Below are 22,805 nucleotides of genomic sequence, written 5' to 3' on the forward strand. Positions count from 1 at the left end.
GTGTGGAACCTTGTCAAGTGCTTACTAAAATCCATGTAGATCACATCCACTGCACTGCACACCCTCATCGATATGCCTGGTCACCTCCTCAAAGAACTCTATCAGGCTTGTTAGGCACAATCTGCCCTTCACAAAGCCATGCTGACTGTCCCTGATCAAACCATGATTCTCTAAATGCCCATAAATCCTATCTCTAAGAATCTTTACCAACAGCTTTCCCACCACAGATGTAAGGCTCACTGGTCTATAATTACTGGGACTATCCCTACTACCTGTTTTTGAACAAAGGGACAGCATTCACCTCCCTCCAATCCTCCAGTACCATTCCTGTGGACAACGAGGACATATTTATCCTAGCCAGAGGCTCAGCAATCTCTTCCCTTGCCTCGTGGAGCAGCCTGGGGAATATTCCATCAGGCCCCGGGGACTTATCCGTCCTAATGTATTTTAACAACTCCAACACCTCCTCTCCCTTAATATCAACATGCTCCAGAACATCAACCTCACTCATATTGTCCTCACTGTCATCAAGTTCCTTATCATTGGTGAATACTGAAGAGAGGTATTCATTGAGGACCTTGCTCACTTCCACAGCCTCCAGGCACATCTTCCCACCTTTATCTCTAATCGTCCTACCTTTACTCCTGCCATCCTTTTTGTTCTTCATGTAATTGAAAAATGCCTTGGGGTTTTCCTTTACCCTATTCGCCAAGGGCTTCTCATGACCCCTTCTTGCTCTTCTCAGCCCTTTCATAAGCTCCTTTCTTGCTACCCTATATTCCTCAATAGACCCATCTGATCCTTGCTTCCTAAACCTCAAGTATGCTGCTTTCTTCCACCTGACTAGATTTTCCACTTCACTTGTCACCCATGGTTCCTTCACCCTACCATTCTTTATCTTCCTCACTGGGACAAATTTATCCCTAACATCCTGCAAGATATCCCTAAACATCGACCACATGTCCATAGTACATTTCCCTGCAGAAACATCATCCCAATTCACACCCGCAAGTTCTAGCCTTATAGCCTCATAATTTGCCCTTCCCCAATTAAAAATTTTCCTGTCCTCTCTGATTCTATCCTTTTCCATGATAATGCTAAAGGTCAGGGAGCTGTGATCACCATGCCCCAGATGCTCACCCACTGACTGATCTGTGACCTGACTCGGTTCATTACCTAATACTAGATCTAGTATGGCATTCCCCCTAGTCAACCTGTCAACATACTGTGACAGGAATCCATCCTGGACACACTTAACAAATTCTGCCCCATCTAAACCCTTGGAACTAATCAAGTGCCAATCAATATTAGGGAAGTTAAAGTCACCCATGATAACAACCCTGTTATTTTTGCACATTTCCAAAATCTGCCTCCCAATCTGCTCCCCAGTATCTCTGCTGCTACTGGGGGCCTATAGAATACCCCCAGTAGAGTAACTGCTCCCTTCCTGTTCCTGACTTACTCAAAAGAGGATCCTGCTACATTACCCACTCTTTCTGCAGCTGTAATAGTATCCCCGACCAGTAATGCCTCCCTTCACCCCACCTCTCTATCCCTTTTAAAGCACTGAAATCCAGGAATGTTCCAAATCCATTCCTGCCCTGGTGCCAGCCAAGTCTCCGTAATGGCCACTACATCATAATTCCATGTATGTATCCAAGCTCTTAGTTCATCACCTTTGTTCCTGATGCTTCTTGCATTGAAGTACACACACTTTAGCCCTTCTACCTTACTACCTTTATACCCTTTATTCTGCTGCTGTTTCCTCAAAGCCTCTCTATATGTTAGATCTGGCTTTACTCCATGCACTTCTTTCACTGCTCTATCGCTCCGGGTCCCATCCCCCTAGCAAATTAATTTAAACCCTCCTGAACCAAGCTAGCAAGCCTACCAGCAAGGATATTGCTCCCCCTCGAGTTCAGGTGCAACCCATCCAATCTGTACAGGTCCCACCTTCCCCAGAAGAGATCCCAGTGGTCCAAAAATCTAAAACCCTGTCCCCTGCACCAACTCTTCAGCCACGCATTCAACTGCCATCTCCTCCAATTCTTACCATCACTATCACTTAGTACTGGCAGCAATCCTGAGAACGCCACCCTTGAGGTCCTGTTCTTCAGCCTTCTGCCTAGTTCCCGAAACTCACACTTCAGGACCGTTTTCCCTCTCCTACCAGGATGTCATGCACCCGGTCAGAGGCATCCCGGATCCTGGCACCCGGGAGGCAACAAACCATGCAGGTTTCCTTCTCACGTCCACAAAATCTCCTGACTGCTCCCCTGACTATTGTAGAGTCTCCAATGACGACAGCTCTCCTCTTCTCCGTCCCATCCTTCTGCACCACAGGGTCAGACTCAGTGCCAGTTGAACCATTTGATTACTAATTTAATTGGTTCAACACAACATTGTGGGCTGAATGTGCTATATTGTTCTGTGTTCTTTGGGAATGTTTTTAAATAAGTACTTCCGAGCTCAGTCATACAACATTGAAACAAACCACTCAGTTTCCAGCCCGCCCCCCTCACACACCCATCCCAATCACACTAATACCATCTTCCAGTACTTGGTCAATACCCTTTTTGAATGGCTAGGCCATTCGAAACTCTTCCAGATTTTGCTTTCAACACTGTCCAGCAGTGTTCTAGGTCCATGCCACTCCTCTTCATATCCTTCTGAATCTCTTGCCTCTCGTTTTACCAAGGCAAAGTAATCTATCTACAGCTCGTGATCTTATACATCTCAATTACGTCTTCTATTAACCTCTTCCACTTCAGGAAAACTCTCTAGTCTCTGCAATATACAAATAATGAAATATAACATTGTGGTGAATCTCCTCTGCATCAGACACTTGTAAGCTTTGAAAAATCCTGTCAGAGGAGCTTGGGTCTCAGACTGTCAAGGAACCAAAAGACTCAGCTGAGAGATGCCAGAGACCTTGGGAGTAGGTGACAGTCATAGAGCACTACAACACAGAAATAGGCCCTTTGGCCATCTAATCAGTACCAAACTGTTAATCTGCCTAGCCTCATTAACCCGTATCTGGACCATAGTCCTCCATATTCCTCCCATCCATGTACCCCATATCATAGCAAATTAGCAATCAATTTGATCTTGAATTACTGAATATATTGATGTTCTTGTCTTGGTATTTTCCTGTTACAAAGTGCTTACTGATTTTTTTTTTGCTCTTTTAGCCTGAATCCACTGTTGATCAGGGAAAGAAGAAGAGAACCAAAGATGAAATTGTGGACATTGATGACCCTGAAACCAGATGTTTTCCCTATCCTTTCAATGAACTGCTCGTGTGGGCTGTACTAATGAAGAGGCAGAAAATGGCTATGTTCTTTTGGCAGCACGGAGAAGAGTCCATGGCCAAGGCTTTAGTTGCTTGCAAGCTAAATCGATCCATGTCTTGTGAAGCAAAGCAGAGTGATGTGGTTGATGATACTTCTGAAGAACTGAAGCAGTCTTCTAGGTTAGTGATTGTAAAGTAGGCACATAATACTCAAGTAATCTTGATTTCTAAGGACATGATGTCAGCTGAGTTCAGAAAGACAGTCAAGTCAGGTAGCATTTCAGAATCAGGTTTTGTTATTACTGGCCTGTGTCGTGAAATTTGTTAAAGTGGCAGCAGCGTTTCAATCCAATACATAATATAGAAGAAAAAAAATAATAGTAATAAGTAAATCAATTACAGTATGTGTATTTCGAATAGATTAAAAATCATGCAGAAAACCCCCAGAAATAGTATATATTAAAAAAGTGAGGTAGTGTTCCTGAGTTCAATGTCCATTTAGGAATCTGATGGCAGAGAGGAATAAGCTGTTCCTGAATCGCTGAGCGTGTGCCTTCAGGCTTCTGTACCTCCTACCTGATGGTAACAGTGAGAAAAGGGCATGCCCTGGGTGCTGGAAGTCCTTAATAAAGGACACTGCCTTTCTGAGACACCGCTCTTTGAAGATGTCCTGGGAACTTTATAGATTAGTACCCAAGATGGAGCTGACTAAATTTAAACCCTCTGCAGCTTTTTCCAGTCCTGTGCAGTAGACCCACCCCCCCCCCCCATACCAGACAGTGATGCAGCTTGAATGCTTTCCAGAGTATATCTATAGAAGTTTTTGAGAGTATTTGTTGACATACCAAATCTCTTCAAACTCCTAATAAGGTGTAGGAGTTGTCTTGCCTTCTTTATAACTGCATCGATAGGTTAGAACTAGGTTCGATCCTCCAAGATCTTGATACCCAGGAACTTGAAACTGCTAACTTTCTCCACTTCTGACCCCTCTGAGGATTGGTATGTGTTCCTTCGTCTTACCCTTCCTGAAGTCCACAGTCAGCTCTTTTGTCTTTATGATGTTGAGTGCAAGATTGTTGCTGTGACACCACTCCACTAGGTGGTATATCTTGTTTCTATATGCCCTCTGGTCTCCATCTGAGATTCTACCAACAATGGTTGTATTATCAGCAAATTTAAAGATGACATTTTATCTATACTATACTATTCTACTATTTGAACTATACTACCCACACAGTCATGTGTGTATAGGGAGTAGAGCAGTGGGCTAAGCACACACCCCTGTGGTGCACCAGTGTTGATCGTAAGTGAGGAGGACATATTATCACCAATCTGCACAGATTGTGGTCTTCCGGTTAGAAAGTCAAGAATCCAGTTACAGAGGGAGATATAGAGGCCCAGGTTCTGTAACTTCTTAAACAGAATTATGGGAATTATGGTATTAAATGCTGAGCTATAGTGGATGAACAGCATTCTGAATAGATGTTTGTGTTGTCCAAGTGATCTAAGGCCGTGTGAAGAGCCATTGAGATTGCATCTGCCGTTGTGACCTATTGTGGCGATAGGCAAGTAGGCCAGCAGGTCCTTGCTGAGGCAGGAATTCAGTCTGGTTATGACCAACCTCTCAAAGCATTTCATCACTTTATATGTGAGTGCCTCCAGGTAATTATCATTAAGGAAGCTCACATTATTCTTCTTGGGCACTGGTATAATTGTTGCCTTTTTGAAGCAACCTCCGCCCATAGCAGTGAGAGGTTGAAAATGTCCTTGAATACTCTGCAGAGGGAATTAAACAGTGACATTTCAGACAGACAGTCCATCAGGTTACTCGCTTGAATATCACAGCCAAAACATCGACTGTTCATTCCCCCGACTTGCTGAGTTCTCCAGCATTTTGGATGTGTTTTTCAAGATTTCCAACATCTGCAGAATCTCTTATTTGAGTTCAGAAGAAGTGACTTTCATGTGATTGTAAAAAAGTTTTTGTCTGTATTTAAGCACACAATCAATTCAGTTTCTTGTCACTTTCTAAACCAGTGCCGGTAGGTGGTCTGCTCTCACACTATCAATAATCACTTGAGTTAATATTCTGTAGTATGTGAAAGTGACCAAGTTAATTCATGTAATGATGTAATAAGTTCCAGCCTAAGAAATACTAACCTTCCTGTGAACTGACAGGTAAGGAATTGGTGAATAGTAGACAGTAACAGTGATGCAGAGAATATGGACTCAGATTCAACAGGAGGGCAACATGCGATAATGGTCTGGGAGGAAGATGGAATGGAGGGATAGCTTTGTGGTGAAGAAAGTAGTAGAATCCTCACGGTCACATATGTAGCACCCTAACCTTGCAGTGGAAAGGGAGATTCAGGCTTTATGGTTCCTGCCTAAAAGCTGGTGATGGAGAGGCATTTGGGTGTAGAGGTAAATCAAGAGACAGGTAGCAACCTAGAGTCAAATTAAACTTGAAAGATCAAAACTCTGAACCATAGGTGCACGAGGGGTGACTTGGTAAGTGTGTGCAAGCTGATACAAGGAATGGATCAAGTGGACAGTCAAAGATTTTTTTACCCAGTGTAAAATGGCTAATATGAGAGGACATAATTTTAAGGTGAAAGGAGGTAAGTATAGGGGGATGTCAGGTAGGATTTTTGTTTAAGAGTGGAGGGTGGCAGAGACAGATACATTAGGGACATTTAAGAAACTCTTAGATAGGCACATGGATGACAGAAAAATGGAGGGCTGTGTAGGAAGGAAGGATTAAATTGATCTTAGTGTAGGTTAAAAGGTCAGCACAACATCATGGGCAGAAGGCCTATACTGTGTTGTAACATTTTATGTTCTCAATTAGGGCAAGGTTGGCATTAATATTCTGTTCCTATTGAAGCTGTATTGGAGAGAATTAATTGTGGACTAGTTACTGTTATATTGAATGCCGGAAGAAATTAAGTATTTCACTTTGTGTAAACCAATAGTGTAGTGATTTTTGTTTTGTTGTTGCTTTTACGTTTAAATTGAGTTAATTAATGTGCAATGTTGATTGGAAGTTCACCTACATATCTTAGTGGTTCAGTATTTAAAAAATGCATACTTGATGCCTAAGTTATGCCAATGTTTTATCAGCCACTGTCCATGTGAGAGAATTGATACGGGCAGATTCAGATTACTTTTAACACTCTTGGCAACTCATTCTGCATTTGTTTAGGGGCAGGAGGTAGATGGTTTCTGCCATTACACAATCAGTGATGGCCCAAGAGCCACTAACTGTGCTGGAGTTATGCTTCATTACTTTACCTAAATTTTGTTAAAACTCTGAATTTCTTAAGGTTATACACTTGTGTCATTAACCTGTTGTTTGCAAGCTTACTTCTGCTGTTGTGTTACAGTGAATTTGGACAATTAGCTGTTGATTTACTGGATCAGTCATTCAGACAAGATGAAACTATGGCCATGAAGTTGCTGACTTATGAACTGAAGAATTGGAGCAATTCAACCTGCCTCAAGTTAGCTGTCCACTCAAGACTGCGACCGTTTGTAGCCCACACCTGTACTCAAATGCTGCTGTCAGATATGTGGATGGGAAGATTAAATATGAGAAAAAATTCATGGTACAAGGTAAAATATATGATGCTTTTATGGGAAGAGAATTAAAGCCAAGTAAATGAGCTAACCTGAATATACTGATGAGGTGGTATGTAAACCAGTGAGTGGGTAGTTAGCTAAGTACAGGTCACTGAAAATCGCCTGTATTTTTTCTTCTGGACAGGTTATTCTCAGTATTCTATTCCCACCTGCTATTCTCATGCTGGAGTTTAAAACCAAGGCCGAAATGTCTCATATTCCTCAAACAGAGGATGCACATCAAATGAACATGGAAGACAGTGAACACAACTTTCAGAGTCCAACTGATCAAATATCCATGGTAAGGTTGTTTCATGCTTGTGAATAGTTTAAGTGATGAAACAGTTGAGAGCACTTTACGTAATTCCTACTGTGCAAACTTTCTGCACTTTGCCCCAACTTCCATGCCCATCCAGCAGAATCTGAGTTGCACATTGGTTCATCAACTACCTCAGAACCCACGTGAAAACAAATCATCTCTGATTGATTAGTTTTTAATGTTTCAGCTGTTGGGAATGTTTTTTAAAAAAAAATCCTAAGTGCTGGACTCCTATTAGGCAATGTATTCGTTTGTCCAAACTTTACTGTTGGATATCAAGGGTAAGGTCCTTTGGTCCTCTGCCTTCAGAAGAGTTGTATGGTTGGATAAAGGCTGCTCACAATGAGTCTGGGCTGGGCAAGTCAAATCTGCATGGTGAATGGCAGATTAAAACTTCGTCAAGTTTAAAAAATATATATCAAATTAACTGAGAGCAGTTTCTAGAGGAAGACACCAAATAGAAATAGTGTGGTGGAAGGGTAAGGGAGAGGGACACAAAGAAGTGAAACAGATACTTCTGACGGTAATTGAGAAGCTCAACAAGTAGGAACTGAGTGAGCAGGGAAAAGATTCCATCTGTGCTTTCACTGAACAAAGTCAAGTTTATTGCCATGTACACAAGTACACACATGGACATGTGCAATGAAAACCTGGTTGTAACATTATCACAGGCCCATTGTATCATATTTACAGCATTCACAAGAAAAAAAGATTAACTTAAATTATAACAGTTTTTACAATTGGATCAAAAAATTTTCCTTTTTACTATGATCAAAGTGGTCAGTGCTACTGTACTGAAGTAGTGATTAGGGTTCTACCAGTTGGTTCACAAACCGAATGGTTGAAGGGAAGTAGCTTTTCCTGAATTTGGTGGTTTAGAACTTCTGTACCTCCTGCCCAATGGGAGCTATGAGAAGATAGCATGACCCAGATGGTGTGGATCTTTATGCTGCCTTCTTGAGGCATCCCCTCTTGGAGAGATGACTGAGAGATGTGCGTGCAATGTACTGGGTTCAGTATGCTACTCACTGCAACTTCTTGTATTCTTGTGCTTTTGAATTGAGCAATCAGTCAGAATACTGTGGAAGTTGGTGTTTGACAAGCAGCTCCCTTTTTCTTCTAAGAAAATAAGGCTGTAGGTGCTCTTATTGCATCTATATGGACCCAAGACGCATAATCCAGTGTTAAGTCCTGGGAGTTTAAAGCAGCTGACTCATTCCACCGGTTTCTACTATTCTTATTATTTCAATCCAAAAAAAAGAAAAAATAGATCTTGAAAAAATTTCTCATTTCCATCTAAAGCATCAGCTTAGTTTTGGAGATTCTGAGATTGCATCTTCTAGTTCAATTATCACAGCAGAAGAAGAAGAGACCAATGGCATCTTAAGTTATTTGTAATGGGGTGATTGTTGCTCTCCATGTCTTGTGGCACTCCAGGTGGCAACCTTGCAGTTTCTTTAGCACTCATCTGTCTTTTTACTAGGCAGAGTTGCTAGCTCAATGCTCAACCCAGCACTGATGGAAAGCGTGCAAGGAGCTGGCCAGATTTGAACCCATAACCATTCGCCATAAAATCTGGTGTGGATGTCACTACGTCACCAGCCAGCTAATACAGGTCCTTTGACCCACAATGTTGTGCTAACCCTTTAATCTACTCCAAGGTCAATGTAACCCTTCCTTCCCACAATTTTGTCCTGCAGGAAGTATTTAAAGAAGAAGGAATCTGTGACCATGAAATGAAACATGAAGATGCAAATTTGACTAAACCAAGGAGGTTGCCTGTCACAAGAAAGTTCTATGCCTTCTACCATGCACCAATTGCAAAGTTTTGGTTTAATACAGTAAGTAGCAAAGTAGAAGTTCCACTGTTTTAAGATGTACTCAGTGTTAAATCTTGTAAAGAGAATTCAGTATTATAGGTTTTATAGAATCAATTATTTTCAGTTTCCCGTTATTGAATGAGGAATTGACCATCCTGTTTTGAGATCCAAGGACTTTGAATGAAAAGTATTATGGATAAGAGATTATTTTAAAGAAAAGATGGTCATATTTCACTAAGGTATTCACTAAGGAGAAGGATATTGAATTGTGTAAGGTGTGGGAAACAAGTAAGGAAGTTATGGAAACTTATTAAAGAGGTGGAAGTACTGGCGCTTATAAGAAATTTAAAAGTGGATAAATCTCTGGGTCCTGACAGGATATTCCCCAGGACCTTGAGGGAAGTTTGTGTAGAGATAGCAGGAGCTCTGACAAAGATCTTTCAGATGTCATTAGAAATGGGGATTGTGCCGGAGGATTGGCGTATTGCTCATGTGGTTCCATTGTTTAAAAAGGGTTCTAGAAGTAAGTCTAGCAATTGTAGACCTGTCAGTTTGACATCAGTGGTGGGTAAATTAATGGAAAGTATTCTTAGAGATAGTATTTATAATTATCTGGATAGACAGGATCTGATTAGGAGTAGCCAGCATGGATTTGTGCGTGGAAGGTCATGTTTGACAAACCTTATTGAATTTTTTGAAGAAGCTACGAGGAATGTTGACGAGGGTAAGGCAGTGGATGTAGTCTATATGGACTTCAGCAAAGCCTTTGACAAAGTTCCACATGGAAGGTTAGTTAAGAAGGTTCAGTCGTTAGGTATTAATGCTGAAGTAATAAAATGGATTCAACAGTGGCTAGGTGGGAGCTGCCAGAGAGTAGTGGTGGATAATTGTTTATCGGGATGGAGGCCGGTGACTAGCGGGGTGCCTCAGGGATCTGTTTTGGGCCCAATGTTGTTTGTAATATACATAAATGATCTGGATGATGGGGTGGTAAATTGGATTAGTAAGTATGCCGATGATACTAAGGTAGGAGGTGTTGTGGATAATGAGGTGGGTTTTCAAAGCTTGCAGGGAGAGTTATGCCGGTTAGAAGAATGGGCTGAACGTTGGCAGATGGAGTTTAATGCTGAGAAATGTGAGGTTCTACATTTTGGCAGGAATAATCCAAATAGAACATACAGGGTAAATGGTAGGGCATTGAGGAATCCAGTGGAACAGAGAGATCTAGGAATAACAGTGCTTAGTTCCCTGAAGGTGGAGTCTCATGTAGATAGGGTGGTGAAGAAGGCTTTTGGAACGCTGGCCTTTATAAATCAGAGCATTGAGTACAGAAGTTGGGATGTAATGTTAAAATTGTACAAGGCATTGGTAAGGCCAAATTTGGAATATTGTGTACAGTTCTGATCACCGAATTATAGGAAAGGTATCAATAAATTAGAGAGAGTGCAGAGACGATTTACTAGGATGTTACCTGGGTTTCAGCACTTAAGTTACAGAGAAAGGTTGAACAAGTTAGGTCTCTATTCATTGGAGTGTAGAAGGTTGAGGGGGGATTTGATCGAGGTATTTAAAATTTTGAGAGGGATAGATAGAGTTGACGTGGATAGGCTGTTTCCATTGAGAGTAGGGGAGATTCAAACGAGAGGACATGATTTGAGAGTTAGGGGGCAAAAGTTTAAGGGAAACATGAGGGGGTATTTCTTTACTCAGAGAGTGAAAGCTGTGTGGAACGAGCTTCCTGTAGAAGTAGTAGAGGCCTGTTCAGTTGTGTCATTTAAGGTAAAATTGGATAGGTAAATGGACAGGAAAGGAGTGGAGAGTTATGGGCTGAGTGCAGGTAGGTGGGACTAGGTGAGATTAAGAGTTCGGCACGGACTAGAAGGGCCGAGATGGCCTGTTTCCGTGCTGTGATTGTTATATGGTTATATAAAAAAATTCTTGTTTGTAAGTAATGCTTCATCTCCTTCATAGTAATTCCATTCAGACCACCATAGAGCCCCACTGTTAAATGTCGGTCCTATATCAGTAAGTTTCAGTAGATACATTTAATGCCAGAGAAGTTATTCTGAATAGCCTGCTCTGAATTTTATATTAACTGTAAAACTGCACTGGATTTTTCAGCATCTTTGAATTCGGTACTGATGAAAAAAAGTGAATAGGGAAAATGGAGAATTAGAAGATTGTAGTATGCTAAAAGGAATAAGCCTAATTGACAACAAAAGCATAGTGGTTGTTAGTAAAATCTAATTGGGATGTACAGGAGAACAAACTGAGCCATACTTTTATTTACATTTTACATCATTGTAGATTTTGTATGTCTCTCCTTCTCCATATATACCGTAATCTCTGGTGCAACTTAAAGAGTTACAACAGATAAATCATTTCTGTATTCTAGTTTTCATGTTTGTAACAAAACTTCAATCCGCTTAACTTCATAGAACTTATGTTTGTTGATGGTCTTCATCCTCGTGATCCATTATTAATCTCAATCTTGTATTCTGTTATCGATAAAATAAGCACTAGCTTTCCTAGAAGGACTTTTGAGGCAAAGTGAAATTGTTTCTAAGCCTAAAATGCTGCTGAATGTTGTAGATATGAATAATGATTAAAAGTGCTGGAGGTATATGGCCAAGCAGGTATTTCATCTATCCCCATAGATACTGCCTAATGTCATTTGTTTTCATTTAGGTTGGTCTTTATTTTTGTGTAGCCGTGGAAATCAAAAGAAAAACTTAAGATGTGGATCAGACACATTGTAGGACGAGAGGCAGTGTTAACACACCATGTTGAAGACCCCTTGTTGGAAAGCAGGAAGGAGAGAAAAGAAGCTTGTTAAATTGCAGGGAGGGTGGGGCTGAGAGAGATCTCTGCTGTAAAATTGTCATGGCCATGGGGATGAGCTTTAGGTAAGGGATACCTGGTCAGTGAGTCACAATCAGAATCAGGTTTAATATCACTGGCATATGTCATGAAATTTGTTGTTTTGTGGCAGCAGTACATTGCAATACACAACAATAAAAACTATAAATTACAATAAAATGTGTATATTAAAAAAATAAGAGTTGCAAAAAGAGGGAAAATCTGAGGTAGTGTACATGGGTTCATTATCTATTCAGAGATCTGACGGGAGAGGGAAAGAAGCTGTTCCTGAAACATTGATTCAGGCTTCTGTATCTCCTCCCTGGTAGAAGCAATGAGAAGAGGGCATGTCCTGGGTAATGGGTGTCCTTAATGAAGAATGCCACCTTTTTGACTCATCACCTTTTGGAAGGTGCCCTGAATGCTGGAGAGGCAAGTGCTCATAATAGAGATGGCTGAGTTTACCACTTCCTGTAGCCTTTTCCGATACCTTGCTGTGGTTCTTGCATACCAGATAGTGATGCAACCAGTTAGAATGCTCTTCTCCGTACATCTGTAGAAATTTGTCTTTGGCAAAATACCAATTGTCAAACTACCAATGAAATATAGCCAATGTGATTGCGTCAATATGTCACGCCCAGGATAGATCCTCAGTTGTTGACACCCAGGAACTTGAAACTGCTCTTCCTTTCCACTTTTGATGTACTGACTTGAGTGCAATATAGTTGCCTCGACATCACTGGACCAGCTGACTTATCTCACTCCTGTATGCCTCCTCTTTATCTAAAATTCTGCCAACAAGAGTTGTCGTTGGCAAATTTATGGATGGTGTTTGAGCTGTGTAACTGCCCAGGTTTTGAAGCTTTTTGATTAAAACTGAGGGTGTGACTGTGTTGAATGCTGACTTGTAGTCAATAAACACCAGCCTGACATAAGTATTACTATTGTCAAGGTGGTCCAAGGCAGAGTTAGAGAGCTGGTGAGATTGCATTCGCTGTAGACCTATTGTGACATTTGACAAATTACAGTGGGTCCATATCCTTGCTCAGTCTAGAGTTGATTTTAACCGTGAACTATATGATAGAGAGCAGAAATGTAGACAAAAAATTGTAGGAGTTATTTCTGCCTGCTCTGACTATAGAGCAGGTCTGGCTGGGTATGACTTACACTCTGAGGGAAAAGCAGATAAAACAAAAGCTAAGCCAATCTCATTGAAATCAAGTTACCTAAAGTTGTAGAGATCTGCAACATATACAGTTGGAAATTGCTGTTCTGGGTGCCAGTGTCCAGGGGGCCCCATTTGTGACTTTCCCGTGCCAGTGTCCAGGGCCCTACCAGTGACCTTTCTGCGCCAGTGTCCGGGAGGGGGCCCCTGGTGGTGACGTTCCTGTACCATTGTCTGGGGATGGGGGTAAGCCCTGACAGTAACCTTCCCACACCAGTGTCCCAGGGTTTCAACTGGCTTTGCAGGTAAAGTGGTAATTCACTTACACAGTCAGCCTGGTGCATTCAGTGTTCATAATGTGGTCTTCCCTACATTGGAAAATCAAAATGCAGATTTGGCAACAGTTTAGTTTAAGAGAAACCCTGAGCTTCTTGATGCCTGCCACAATGATTCTCCATGTCATTCCAACCTGTTATAACAATTACAGCATGGAAACAGGCCATCTCGGCCCTTATAGTCCGTGCCGAATGCTTACTCTCACCTAGTCCCACAGACCCACACTCAGCCCATAACCCTCCATTCCTTTCCTGTCCATATACCTATTCAGTTTTTTTTTAAATGACAAAATCGAACCTGCCTCTACCACTTCCACTGGAAGCTCATTCCACACAGCTACCACTCGGAGTAAATAAGTTCCCCCTCGTGTTACCCCTAAAATTTGTCCCCTAACCTTCAACTCAAGTCCTCTTGTTTGAATCTCCCCTACTTTCAATGGAAAAAGCCTATCCACGTCAACTCTATCTATCCCCCTCATAATTTTAAATACCTCTATCAAGTCCCCCCTCAGCCTTCTACGCTCCAAAGAATAAAGACCTAACTTGTTCAATCTTTCCCTGTAACTTAGGTGCTGAAACCCAGGTAACATTCTAGTAAATCTCCTCTGTACTCTCTCTATTTTGTTGACATCCTTCCTATAATTCGGTGACCAGAACTGTACACAATACTCCAAATTCGGCCTTACCAATGCCTTGTACAATTTTAACCTTGTATCCGAACTCCTATACTCAATGCTCTGATTTATAAAGGCCAACATACCAAAAGCTTTCTTCACCACCCTATCCACATGAGATTCCACTTTCAGGGAACTATGCACCATTATTCTTAGATCACTCTGTTCTACTGCATTCCTCAATGCCTTACCATTTACCATGTATGTCCTATTTTGATTTGTCCTACTAAAATGTAGCACCTCACACTTATCAGCATTGAACTCCATCTGCCATCGTCCAGCCCACTCTTCTAACTGGCCTAAATCTCTCTGCAAGCTTTGAAAACCTACTTCATTATCCACAACACCACCTACCTTAGTATCATCTGCATACTTAATAATCCAATTTACCACCCAGATCATTAATGTATATGACAAACAACATTGGACCCAGTACAGATCCCTGAGGCACACCACTTGTCACTGGCCTCCAACCTGACAAACGGTTATCCACCAGCACGCAAAATGCTACTGGAACACAGCAGGCCAGGCAGCATCTATAGGGAGAAGCACTGTCGACATTTTGGGCCGAGACCCTTCGTCAGGACTAACTGAAAGGAAAGCTACTAAGAGATTTGAAAGTAGGAAGGGGAGGGGGAAATGCAAAATGATAGGAGAAGACTGGAAGGGGTGGGATGAAGCTAAGAGCTGAAAAGGTGATTGGCAAAAGTGATACAGAGCTGGAGCAGGGAAAACATCATGGTATCGGAGGCCTAGGGAGAAAGAAGGCGGGAGTGGAGCACCAGAGGGAGATGGAGAACAGGTAGAGTGATGGGCAGAGAGAAAAAAAACAAACAACTAAATATGTCAGAGATGGGGTAAGAAGGGGAGGGGGGGCATTAACGGAAGTTAGAGAAGTCAGTGTTCATGCCATCAGGTTGGGGGCTACCCAGTCGATATATAAAGTGTTGTTCCTCCAACCTGAGTGTGGCTTCATCTTGACAGTAGAGGAGTATAAGGTGTTGTTCCTCCACTACTACTCTCTGGCATCTCCCATCCAGCCATTGATGGGAGATGTGTGGACTGCTGCCATTTTAAAGTGATGGGCAATGTAAGCATGAATATATTACCATCTTCCATCTGGGTATGGTGCAGCTTTTTCCAAGTCAAGTCAAATCGCTTTTATTGTCATTTTGACCATAACTGCTGGTACACTGCATAGTGAAAATGAGACAATGTTTTTCAGGGCCATGGTATTACATGACACAGTGCAAAAAACTAGATTGAACTACGTAATAAAAAAAACAACGCAGAGAAAGCTACACTAGACTACAGACCTACACAGGACTGCATGAAGAGCACAAAAACAGTGCAGGCATGACAATAAATAATAAACAGGACAATAGTTCTGAACTCAATGTATGACTTCTGCAATAATGTCTAATTTGATTTCTGTCTGTGTCAGTTGTTCATCTGTGGCCTTGGTTCAGAGTTCCCTCCCCCGCCCCCCATTTTTTCTCTTTTTCCTCTGGCAATGGAGGTCATGCCAGGCACATCTTCCTGCTCTGCATTTCACAACTTCTGCATTATTTTGTTTGTATTCTCACTCTCTCATGGCTCCCATTCTCTCATCGACCAGTTAATCTTGCTTACAGATTATCTCCACAGTCACTTTGATTTTTAACCTGTCAGAGACATCTCCACCCTCCCTTCAGTTTAAGGGTTTTTTGAAATTTCTCAGTTTCGACAGAGTTGTCAACCTGAAAGGTTGATTTGCTTAGCACAGAAGCTTTAGTGATCTGCTTTAGCATTTCCAGTGTTCCCAGCTGCAGTGCTGTGACTGAAGTATGGGCTGCTATTTAAAACACTAATGCCTGTTTCCTCTATTTTCAGTTGGCTTATTTGGGATTCCTCATGCTGTTCACATATGTTGTTCTGGTACGAATGGAAGAATCACCTTCAGTGCAAGAGTGGATTGTAATTTCCTTCATTTTTACCTTGGCCATTGAGAAAATTAGAGAGGTATGGGTTATTTTTAATGTCTCTCCATACTTTAATATTCCGTGTAGTGTGTAAAATGTTAAATTAAATTGTATATGGTGGAATTTAAGATGGAGGGTTATATGGGAGGCAGGGTTTAAGGGTCGGCACAACATTGTGGGCCGAAGGGCTTGTACTATGCTGTATTGTCCTATGTAAATTGTTCAATGAAGACAGTAGTTAAAGCTGAGTGAGTTGGATCACAGTGTCCTCGTGGCTCTGAGTTTTAGTCACTTGTGTACCATTGAGCTCCAGGATGCAGTTTCTATTCTGTTTCAGTCTTTATTTACCTTAACATAGTGAAGGCATGATACATTTGTTCCTTAGGCTGCCCCACCTCCAGCAATATGTTGACTAGTTTTGGCGAGAAACGCCTCTGTACAAAATCCCTCTGGATAGATTGCTCCATCTTCTCGCTTATATAGTTAGTTCACTAACACTGAAGAAATAGGAAGGTGACATTTGCCGCTTTTCTGTGTTGAACCCCTGATGGTGGAGTACCGTCAGCTTTAACTTCAAACTTCCAAAACAACCCGCATCCCTTTGAACCCTCTTTATAGCTTTCATACCATTTCTCTGATATATTTTGAAGATATCATCTTAAAATATCACAGAAACTGGAAATCAGAAAACGAAGTAGAAAGTGCTGGATACGCTTGACTGGTCAGGCAAAATAATTGATTTTGGGTTGAAAGATGTTGGTCAGAACTACATACGTTGAGTCCCTCTGCTCATAAATCAGAGACTTCGTGAGGTTTGCTTGCCTTGGTCATTTCAAACTCCAGGACGTTTAATGGACAGCTTACGTGTAGCAGCAACTTATTTTGGAGGAAACCTATTATTTTTGTTTTGCCAGTGGGATTATATGGTATTTTGTTTTTGTCTAGATCTTCATGTCGGAGGCTGGAAAGATAAGTCAGAAGATCAAAGTCTATTTCAGTGACTATTTCAACATCACCGACACACTTGCAATTGTTTTGTTTTTTGTTGGTTTTGGACTGAGGTTTGGAAGTGGACAAGTGAAGAATGCTGGGAGAACAATGTATTGCCTCAATATTATATTCTGGTATGTGCGACTACTGGATTTCCTGGCAGTCAATCAGCACGCAGGCCCCTATGTCACCATGATAGGCAAAATGGTAAGTGCGTTACTTGGAAGCTTTGCTCTAATAACATTTTAGGAAGATTTAATAATCATATGAGGAAATGGTACAGACTTCCCATCTTTAAGGAAGTAATAACTGAACTGTTCTCATAGAATTGAATGCAGTCAGGGAGTTGTAATGGAAAACTTAAAGTGAAAGGATGAGATTACAGGTAACTAAACTGTAGGTGCAGGTGTTTTTTCTAGTCTTAATACAATTGTCTCCATATTATGCTAGGCTGCACCTTGAAAATCCTACTTTTCTTTTGTTCGGCCTTGAATTCACACAAAAACAGTGGGTAAAAAGTATGCTCCTTTTTATTGTACAGTTTGAAAAATACCATGTTTTTAAGAAGCAAGGGTGCCAGATTAGGATCAACTCTCAAAATATTGGAGGATCTCAGTGGCCTAGGCAGCATTTATGGAGGGAAATGGACAAGTCAGCCAGGATTTTGAGTGAAGACCCTTCATCTGGACTGCAAGCTTACATGAGAGATGGCCAGAGGAGTGGAGCAAAAGCTAGAAGGAGATGGGTGGATTCAGTTTTTTTGGGAGGGGGAGAAGAGTTGAAAGAGTTACCTCTGTCAAGAATCAGATAAATGAGAAAGAAAGTGCAGTGGAAATCAATACAGGCGGGATGAGTCTAATTAATCACACACACTGCTTGACTTTTGTTCTTCTTGAGGCCTCCATTGGTCAGGGTCAACCATGGATGTTGCGTCTGAGCTGTCTGGATATACAAGCCTGGGCAGTACAATATGGAGAGCAAGCTGTTACCCAAGTAGTAGGCTTCCCCTCTCCACACATCTGATTAGTAGGTCAAATATGATGGCAGAATATAGTATTAATGGTCAGACTCGTGGCAATGTGGAAGATCAGAGGGATCTTGGGGTCCGAGTCCATAGGACGCTCAAAGCAGCTGCGCAGGTTGACTCTGTGGTTAAGAAGGCACGTGGTATATTGGCCTTCATGAATCGTGGCATTGAATTTAGGAGCCGAGATGTAATGTTGCAGCTATATTGGGCCCTGGTCAGACCCCACTTGGAGTATTGTGCTCAGTTCTGGTCGCCTCACTGCAGGAAGGATGTGAAAACCATAGAAAGGGTGCAGAGGAGATTTACAAGGATTTTGCCTGGATTGGGGAGCATGTCTTATGAAAAGAAGTTGTGTGAACTCAGCCTTTTCTCCTTGGAGCGATGGAGGATGAGGGGTGACCTGATAGAGGTGTATAAGATGATGAGAGGCATTGATCGTGTGGATAGTCAAAGGCTTTTTCCCAGGGCTGAAATGGTTGCCACAAGAGGACACAGGTTTAAGGTGCTGGGGAGTAGGTACAGAGATGTCAGTGGTAAGTTTTTTTTACTCAGAGTGGTGAGTACGTGGAATGGGCTGCCGGCAACGGTGGTGGAGGTGGATATGATAGGGTCTTTTAAGAGACTTTTGGGTAGGTACATGGAGCTTAGAAAAATAGAGGGCTATGGGTAAGCTAGTAATTTCTAAGGTAGGGACATGTTCAGCACAACTTTTGAGGGCTGAAGGGCCTGTATTGTGCTGTAGGTTTTCTGTGTTTCTATGAACCTAAAGGTACAGCAGAGACGAATACAGTTTGGCACCTGTAGCATCACAGGAGTTGCAAGTCATTGTTGAACACAACGTAGAACTGCCTTAGAGACTCCAGTTCTGGACTTTCCCTCTGGATTGACTACCAAAGCTTTCCCCATGAGTGGGTATAGTCACAAGGCAGCAGAGATTGGAGATCAGAGTTTTCCTTCACAAAATGTTGAAGGTACTCAGCAGATCAGGCGGCATCTGTAGGTGAGGTGAGTACAGTCAATGTTTCAGGCGGAAACCATTTGGCAGGACTAGAGTAAAAAAGCTGAGTTGTAGATTTAATAGGTTGGGGGAGTGGGGAGAGAAACACCAGGTGAAAAAGGGGGTGGGGGAGGGACGAAGCAAGGGCTGAGAAGTTGATCGGTGAAAGAGGCAGAAGGCCATTGAAGAAAGAAAAGGTGGGGGAGGAAGAGCACCAGGGGGAGGCAATGGGTGGGCAAGAGGATGAGATGAGAGGGAGATGGGAAATGGTTGAGGGGGTGGGTGGGATTGGGAGGCATTACCAGAAGTTTGAGTATTTGATGTTCATGCCATTGGGCTGGAGGCTACCCAAACAGAATAGAAGGTATTGTTCCTCCAACCGAAGTATGACCTCATCACGAGAGTGGAGGAGGGCATGGATGGGTATATGGGAATGGGAAGTGGAATTAAATTGACACTTCACCTGTGAGTTGGTTGGGGTAATTTACTGTATCCAGTTCACTTGTTGTGGCTTCCTTTATATTGGTGAGACCCAATGTAGATCGGGAGACCACTAAGCACCTACATCCTACCAGAACAAGCAGGATCTCTCAGTGGCCACCCATTTTAATTCCAGTTCTCATGGGCTTAGGAGCTAAGCTATATGTGAAGGCCCGGAGTTGGACTTGGTTGTCAGAGGCTGTTTGAGGTTCATGCCAAGAGTATTTAACAGGAAGTGGGAGTTTCTCCCTATTTCCAGCCCCAGCTATGACATCTTTAAGGAACCAACTTTTGTTCTGTTGCTTTAATAAAGGAAATACAAGATTAATACAGAACAAACAGGTTAAAGAATTCGGGGGTAAAAAAGATTAATGCAAGGAAGCTAGAATGTTTGATACTTTGGGGTTTTTTTTTTACAAATACTTGAACAATCTGAACAATTATGTGTAGGTGTTCAGAGAGATTGTGTTGTCATACAAGAAACAATATTAGCCAGTACATCATGCAGTTAAAACAGATGGAATGTTGGTATTTTATTGGTATATCAGTACGGAGCTTGGCAAGAAAATACCTTGAGTACTTGGACTCTTTGTGGAAGTACATGAAGACAGTACAACAGAAGTCCACTTTCTGGGAAGAGTTGTTTTGAAGAAAGTATGATTGGAATTGGCCTGTGCTCCCTGATGTTCAGGAGGCTTGAGGTGATCTTAGTGAAACATGCAAATCTTGAAAGGGCTTGGCAAGATGGATGCAGCATGGATATTTCCCCAGCCAAGTATCTGAAACAAGGTAATAGCTTCATGGTAAGTGAACAACCATTTCAAGGGAGATGATGACCTTTGGGATTGTGAATGTTCGATAATAGAAGGAAGTCTGGCACTCTTTGGTAGAAAGAATGTCACAAAAAAAGAAAGCTGTTATTCTGTCAAAAGTCAGACAGTTGCAGGCTAAGTTGATTAGCTATGTTCTAAAGATAGAAGAGACTCCTCCAGATTCCCCAACATCTACAAAAACAAACAGCTGGAAAATCTCAGCTGGTCAGTCAGCATCTGTGGAGACAAAATGATATTTCAGGATGAGAACCTGCACAAAAAGCATCTCATTTGAGTGTTTTATTATACATGTTTTTCTCATCCTATCTAGTTTTCAATTCATCTTAACTTGAGTGTTTTGAATTCTGAACTTTACCACTTCAATTACAGGTGGCAAACATGTTTTATATTGTGGTAATTATGGCAGTGGTCTTACTGAGCTTTGGAGTTCCAAGGAAAGCAATCCTTTATCCAAATGAATCTCCATCCTGGGAACTAGCAAAAGATATTGTCTTTCAACCTTACTGGATGATTTATGGTGAAGTATATGCATATGAAATCGATCGTAAGTAACTTTCTGCATCGTTGTGCTATCTAGAACGATTCTGGCAAAAGTAATTCATTAGGTAACCTCCACTCAGTATTGTATAATATTGCTTGATGGTTCAGTGGAAACTGGCTGGCAAGCCGGTGCTTGAAAATGCTTTGTTAGCCTACAGAGTCATTGCCAAGTGTGAATTGTATGTTTGTACTGCATAGCCTGAGAACCAGGATAATTAGCTGATCTGTTTTCTGCAGCAAAAATTCTGTGGTCCTTGTGCCAAATTTCTTGTAAAAGGATTGATGCAGCATCTGTCATCTCTGCAAAGGTTTAGATTTGTACAGTGCAATAAATTTAGTGTCTAAAATTGTATGGGAAGTTAAGGTGCTGGTAGCAGGTGAATATTGTACAGAATTTAATTCTGATGTGATGTCCCTTAAGGACACATAGTATTTGAGGAACAAAATCTCTCTTGGAGTCCAGAAGATAATGTGCTGCAATGAGTAAAAGCATTAGCATTCAAGGAGATTTTTATGGTATGACTTGAAACAAATTTATTGCAGTAAAGTTTCATGTGTCTATTCAATTCACCATGCTTTGTCAACTTTGTCTAGTTTCATGAAAAGCTCAAGGAATTGCTGAGCGACCTGTACAAAAAGGACATGTTGCACTTGAATCTGAAGGAGACCAATATCCTGGCAGGGAGGTTTGCAAAGGCTATTGGAATTGCCTAGAATAACTAGAATTGCTGAGGGTGGGAACAGAACTGAAGTGACAGAGGAAAGGGGAGTTGGCTCACAAATAGAGAAAGCTTGGAGACAGTGCAAAAGGGAGGATAGGCAGGTGATAGACCGATGATTTGAGATGTGTCTATTTTAATGCGAGGAGTATTATGAATAAAGTGTATGAGCTTAGAGCGTCGATTAGCACTCGGAGCTATGATGTTGTAGCCTGCATGGTGCTGTAGGTTTTCTATGTTTCTAATAGTTTAACAAGGTGAATGTATACAGCTTTACCTCTCCTTGACCCACCAATCACTTACTGTGCACTCTCTCATCTTTCCTTTGTTGACTTTCTTCCAGCTCCACTCTGTTCTGTGACAAGGTTTCAAACCAAAACCTGAACAGTTCAGCCCCCCACCACCTACACCACCACAGGTGCTGAATTCCTCCAGCAAATTGTGTTGCTCCAGATTCCAGCCTCTGCTGTTTCTTCAATCTCTGTAACTTGAGTATTGCCGAGTTGGAATTTAAGAGCAGGAGTAGTCAGATCATAGAACACAGTAGCTTGTAATTTTATATCATTTCCTTTAGAGCTACATAATTTTATACACAACATTGCTACATTATAAATGCTCCTTGTTCATCTATCGTTATATCTAATAATTTGTTTCCTAACTTTACTTTCCCAACATCAAAGGAGTCATTTGACCCAGTAAGATAATGCCATCTCTCAGCAATCCCATTCTCCTACAACTTATTTTCTCACACGTCCCTCAGATTCTCCTACCAGGCTCTTACACAAGCAGTCATTGCAACTGACCTCATTGCTAGCTTGTTTGAATTGTTGGAGGAATCTTTGGCAGCCATAGGAAGAATGTACAAACTCAAAGAGAACAGCAGGAGACTGATTCAAACCCAGTTAACTGGAGCTGTGATGCACCTGAACTGTTGGCAGTCTTGCCTAACCGCTTATCCACACCTTTGCCACTGTTGAACTTTAAGGCAGTTTAAAATTTTTAACATAGATTTTGCAGATGCTAGAAATCCAAAGAACCCGGAAGGTCAGGCAGCAACTATGGAACTGAATACATAATGTTTTGGGCTGAGACCCTCCTTTAGTTTTTGAATTTACCTACTTTAATCATGTGTGCCACAATATCAGTTCTATTATGTAGTGTCACTTCTTGTCT

At 41.6% G+C, this 22,805-nt stretch overlaps 1 protein-coding gene across 5 annotated transcripts in view; it reads left to right on the forward strand.

Moving 5' to 3' along the window:
* The window catches only part of trpm7 (transient receptor potential cation channel, subfamily M, member 7), a 171,989-nt gene that overhangs the window by 102,993 nt on the left and 46,191 nt on the right, over positions 1-22,805 (forward strand). For all 5 annotated transcript variants that reach the window (XM_059953134.1, XM_059953135.1, XM_059953137.1 and 2 more), the window contains 7 exons: positions 3,192-3,472; positions 6,679-6,907; positions 7,059-7,214; positions 8,933-9,073; positions 15,958-16,086; positions 16,992-17,243; positions 20,743-20,917. In XM_059953134.1, coding sequence (XP_059809117.1) covers positions 3,192-3,472; positions 6,679-6,907; positions 7,059-7,214; positions 8,933-9,073; positions 15,958-16,086; positions 16,992-17,243; positions 20,743-20,917 — 1,363 coding nt within the window. The remainder of the gene's footprint in view (positions 1-3,191; positions 3,473-6,678; positions 6,908-7,058; positions 7,215-8,932; positions 9,074-15,957; positions 16,087-16,991; positions 17,244-20,742; positions 20,918-22,805) is intronic.

Source organism: Hypanus sabinus, chromosome 28, assembly GCF_030144855.1.
Source record: "Hypanus sabinus isolate sHypSab1 chromosome 28, sHypSab1.hap1, whole genome shotgun sequence".
NCBI classification, from domain to species: Eukaryota; Metazoa; Chordata; class Chondrichthyes; order Myliobatiformes; family Dasyatidae; genus Hypanus; species Hypanus sabinus.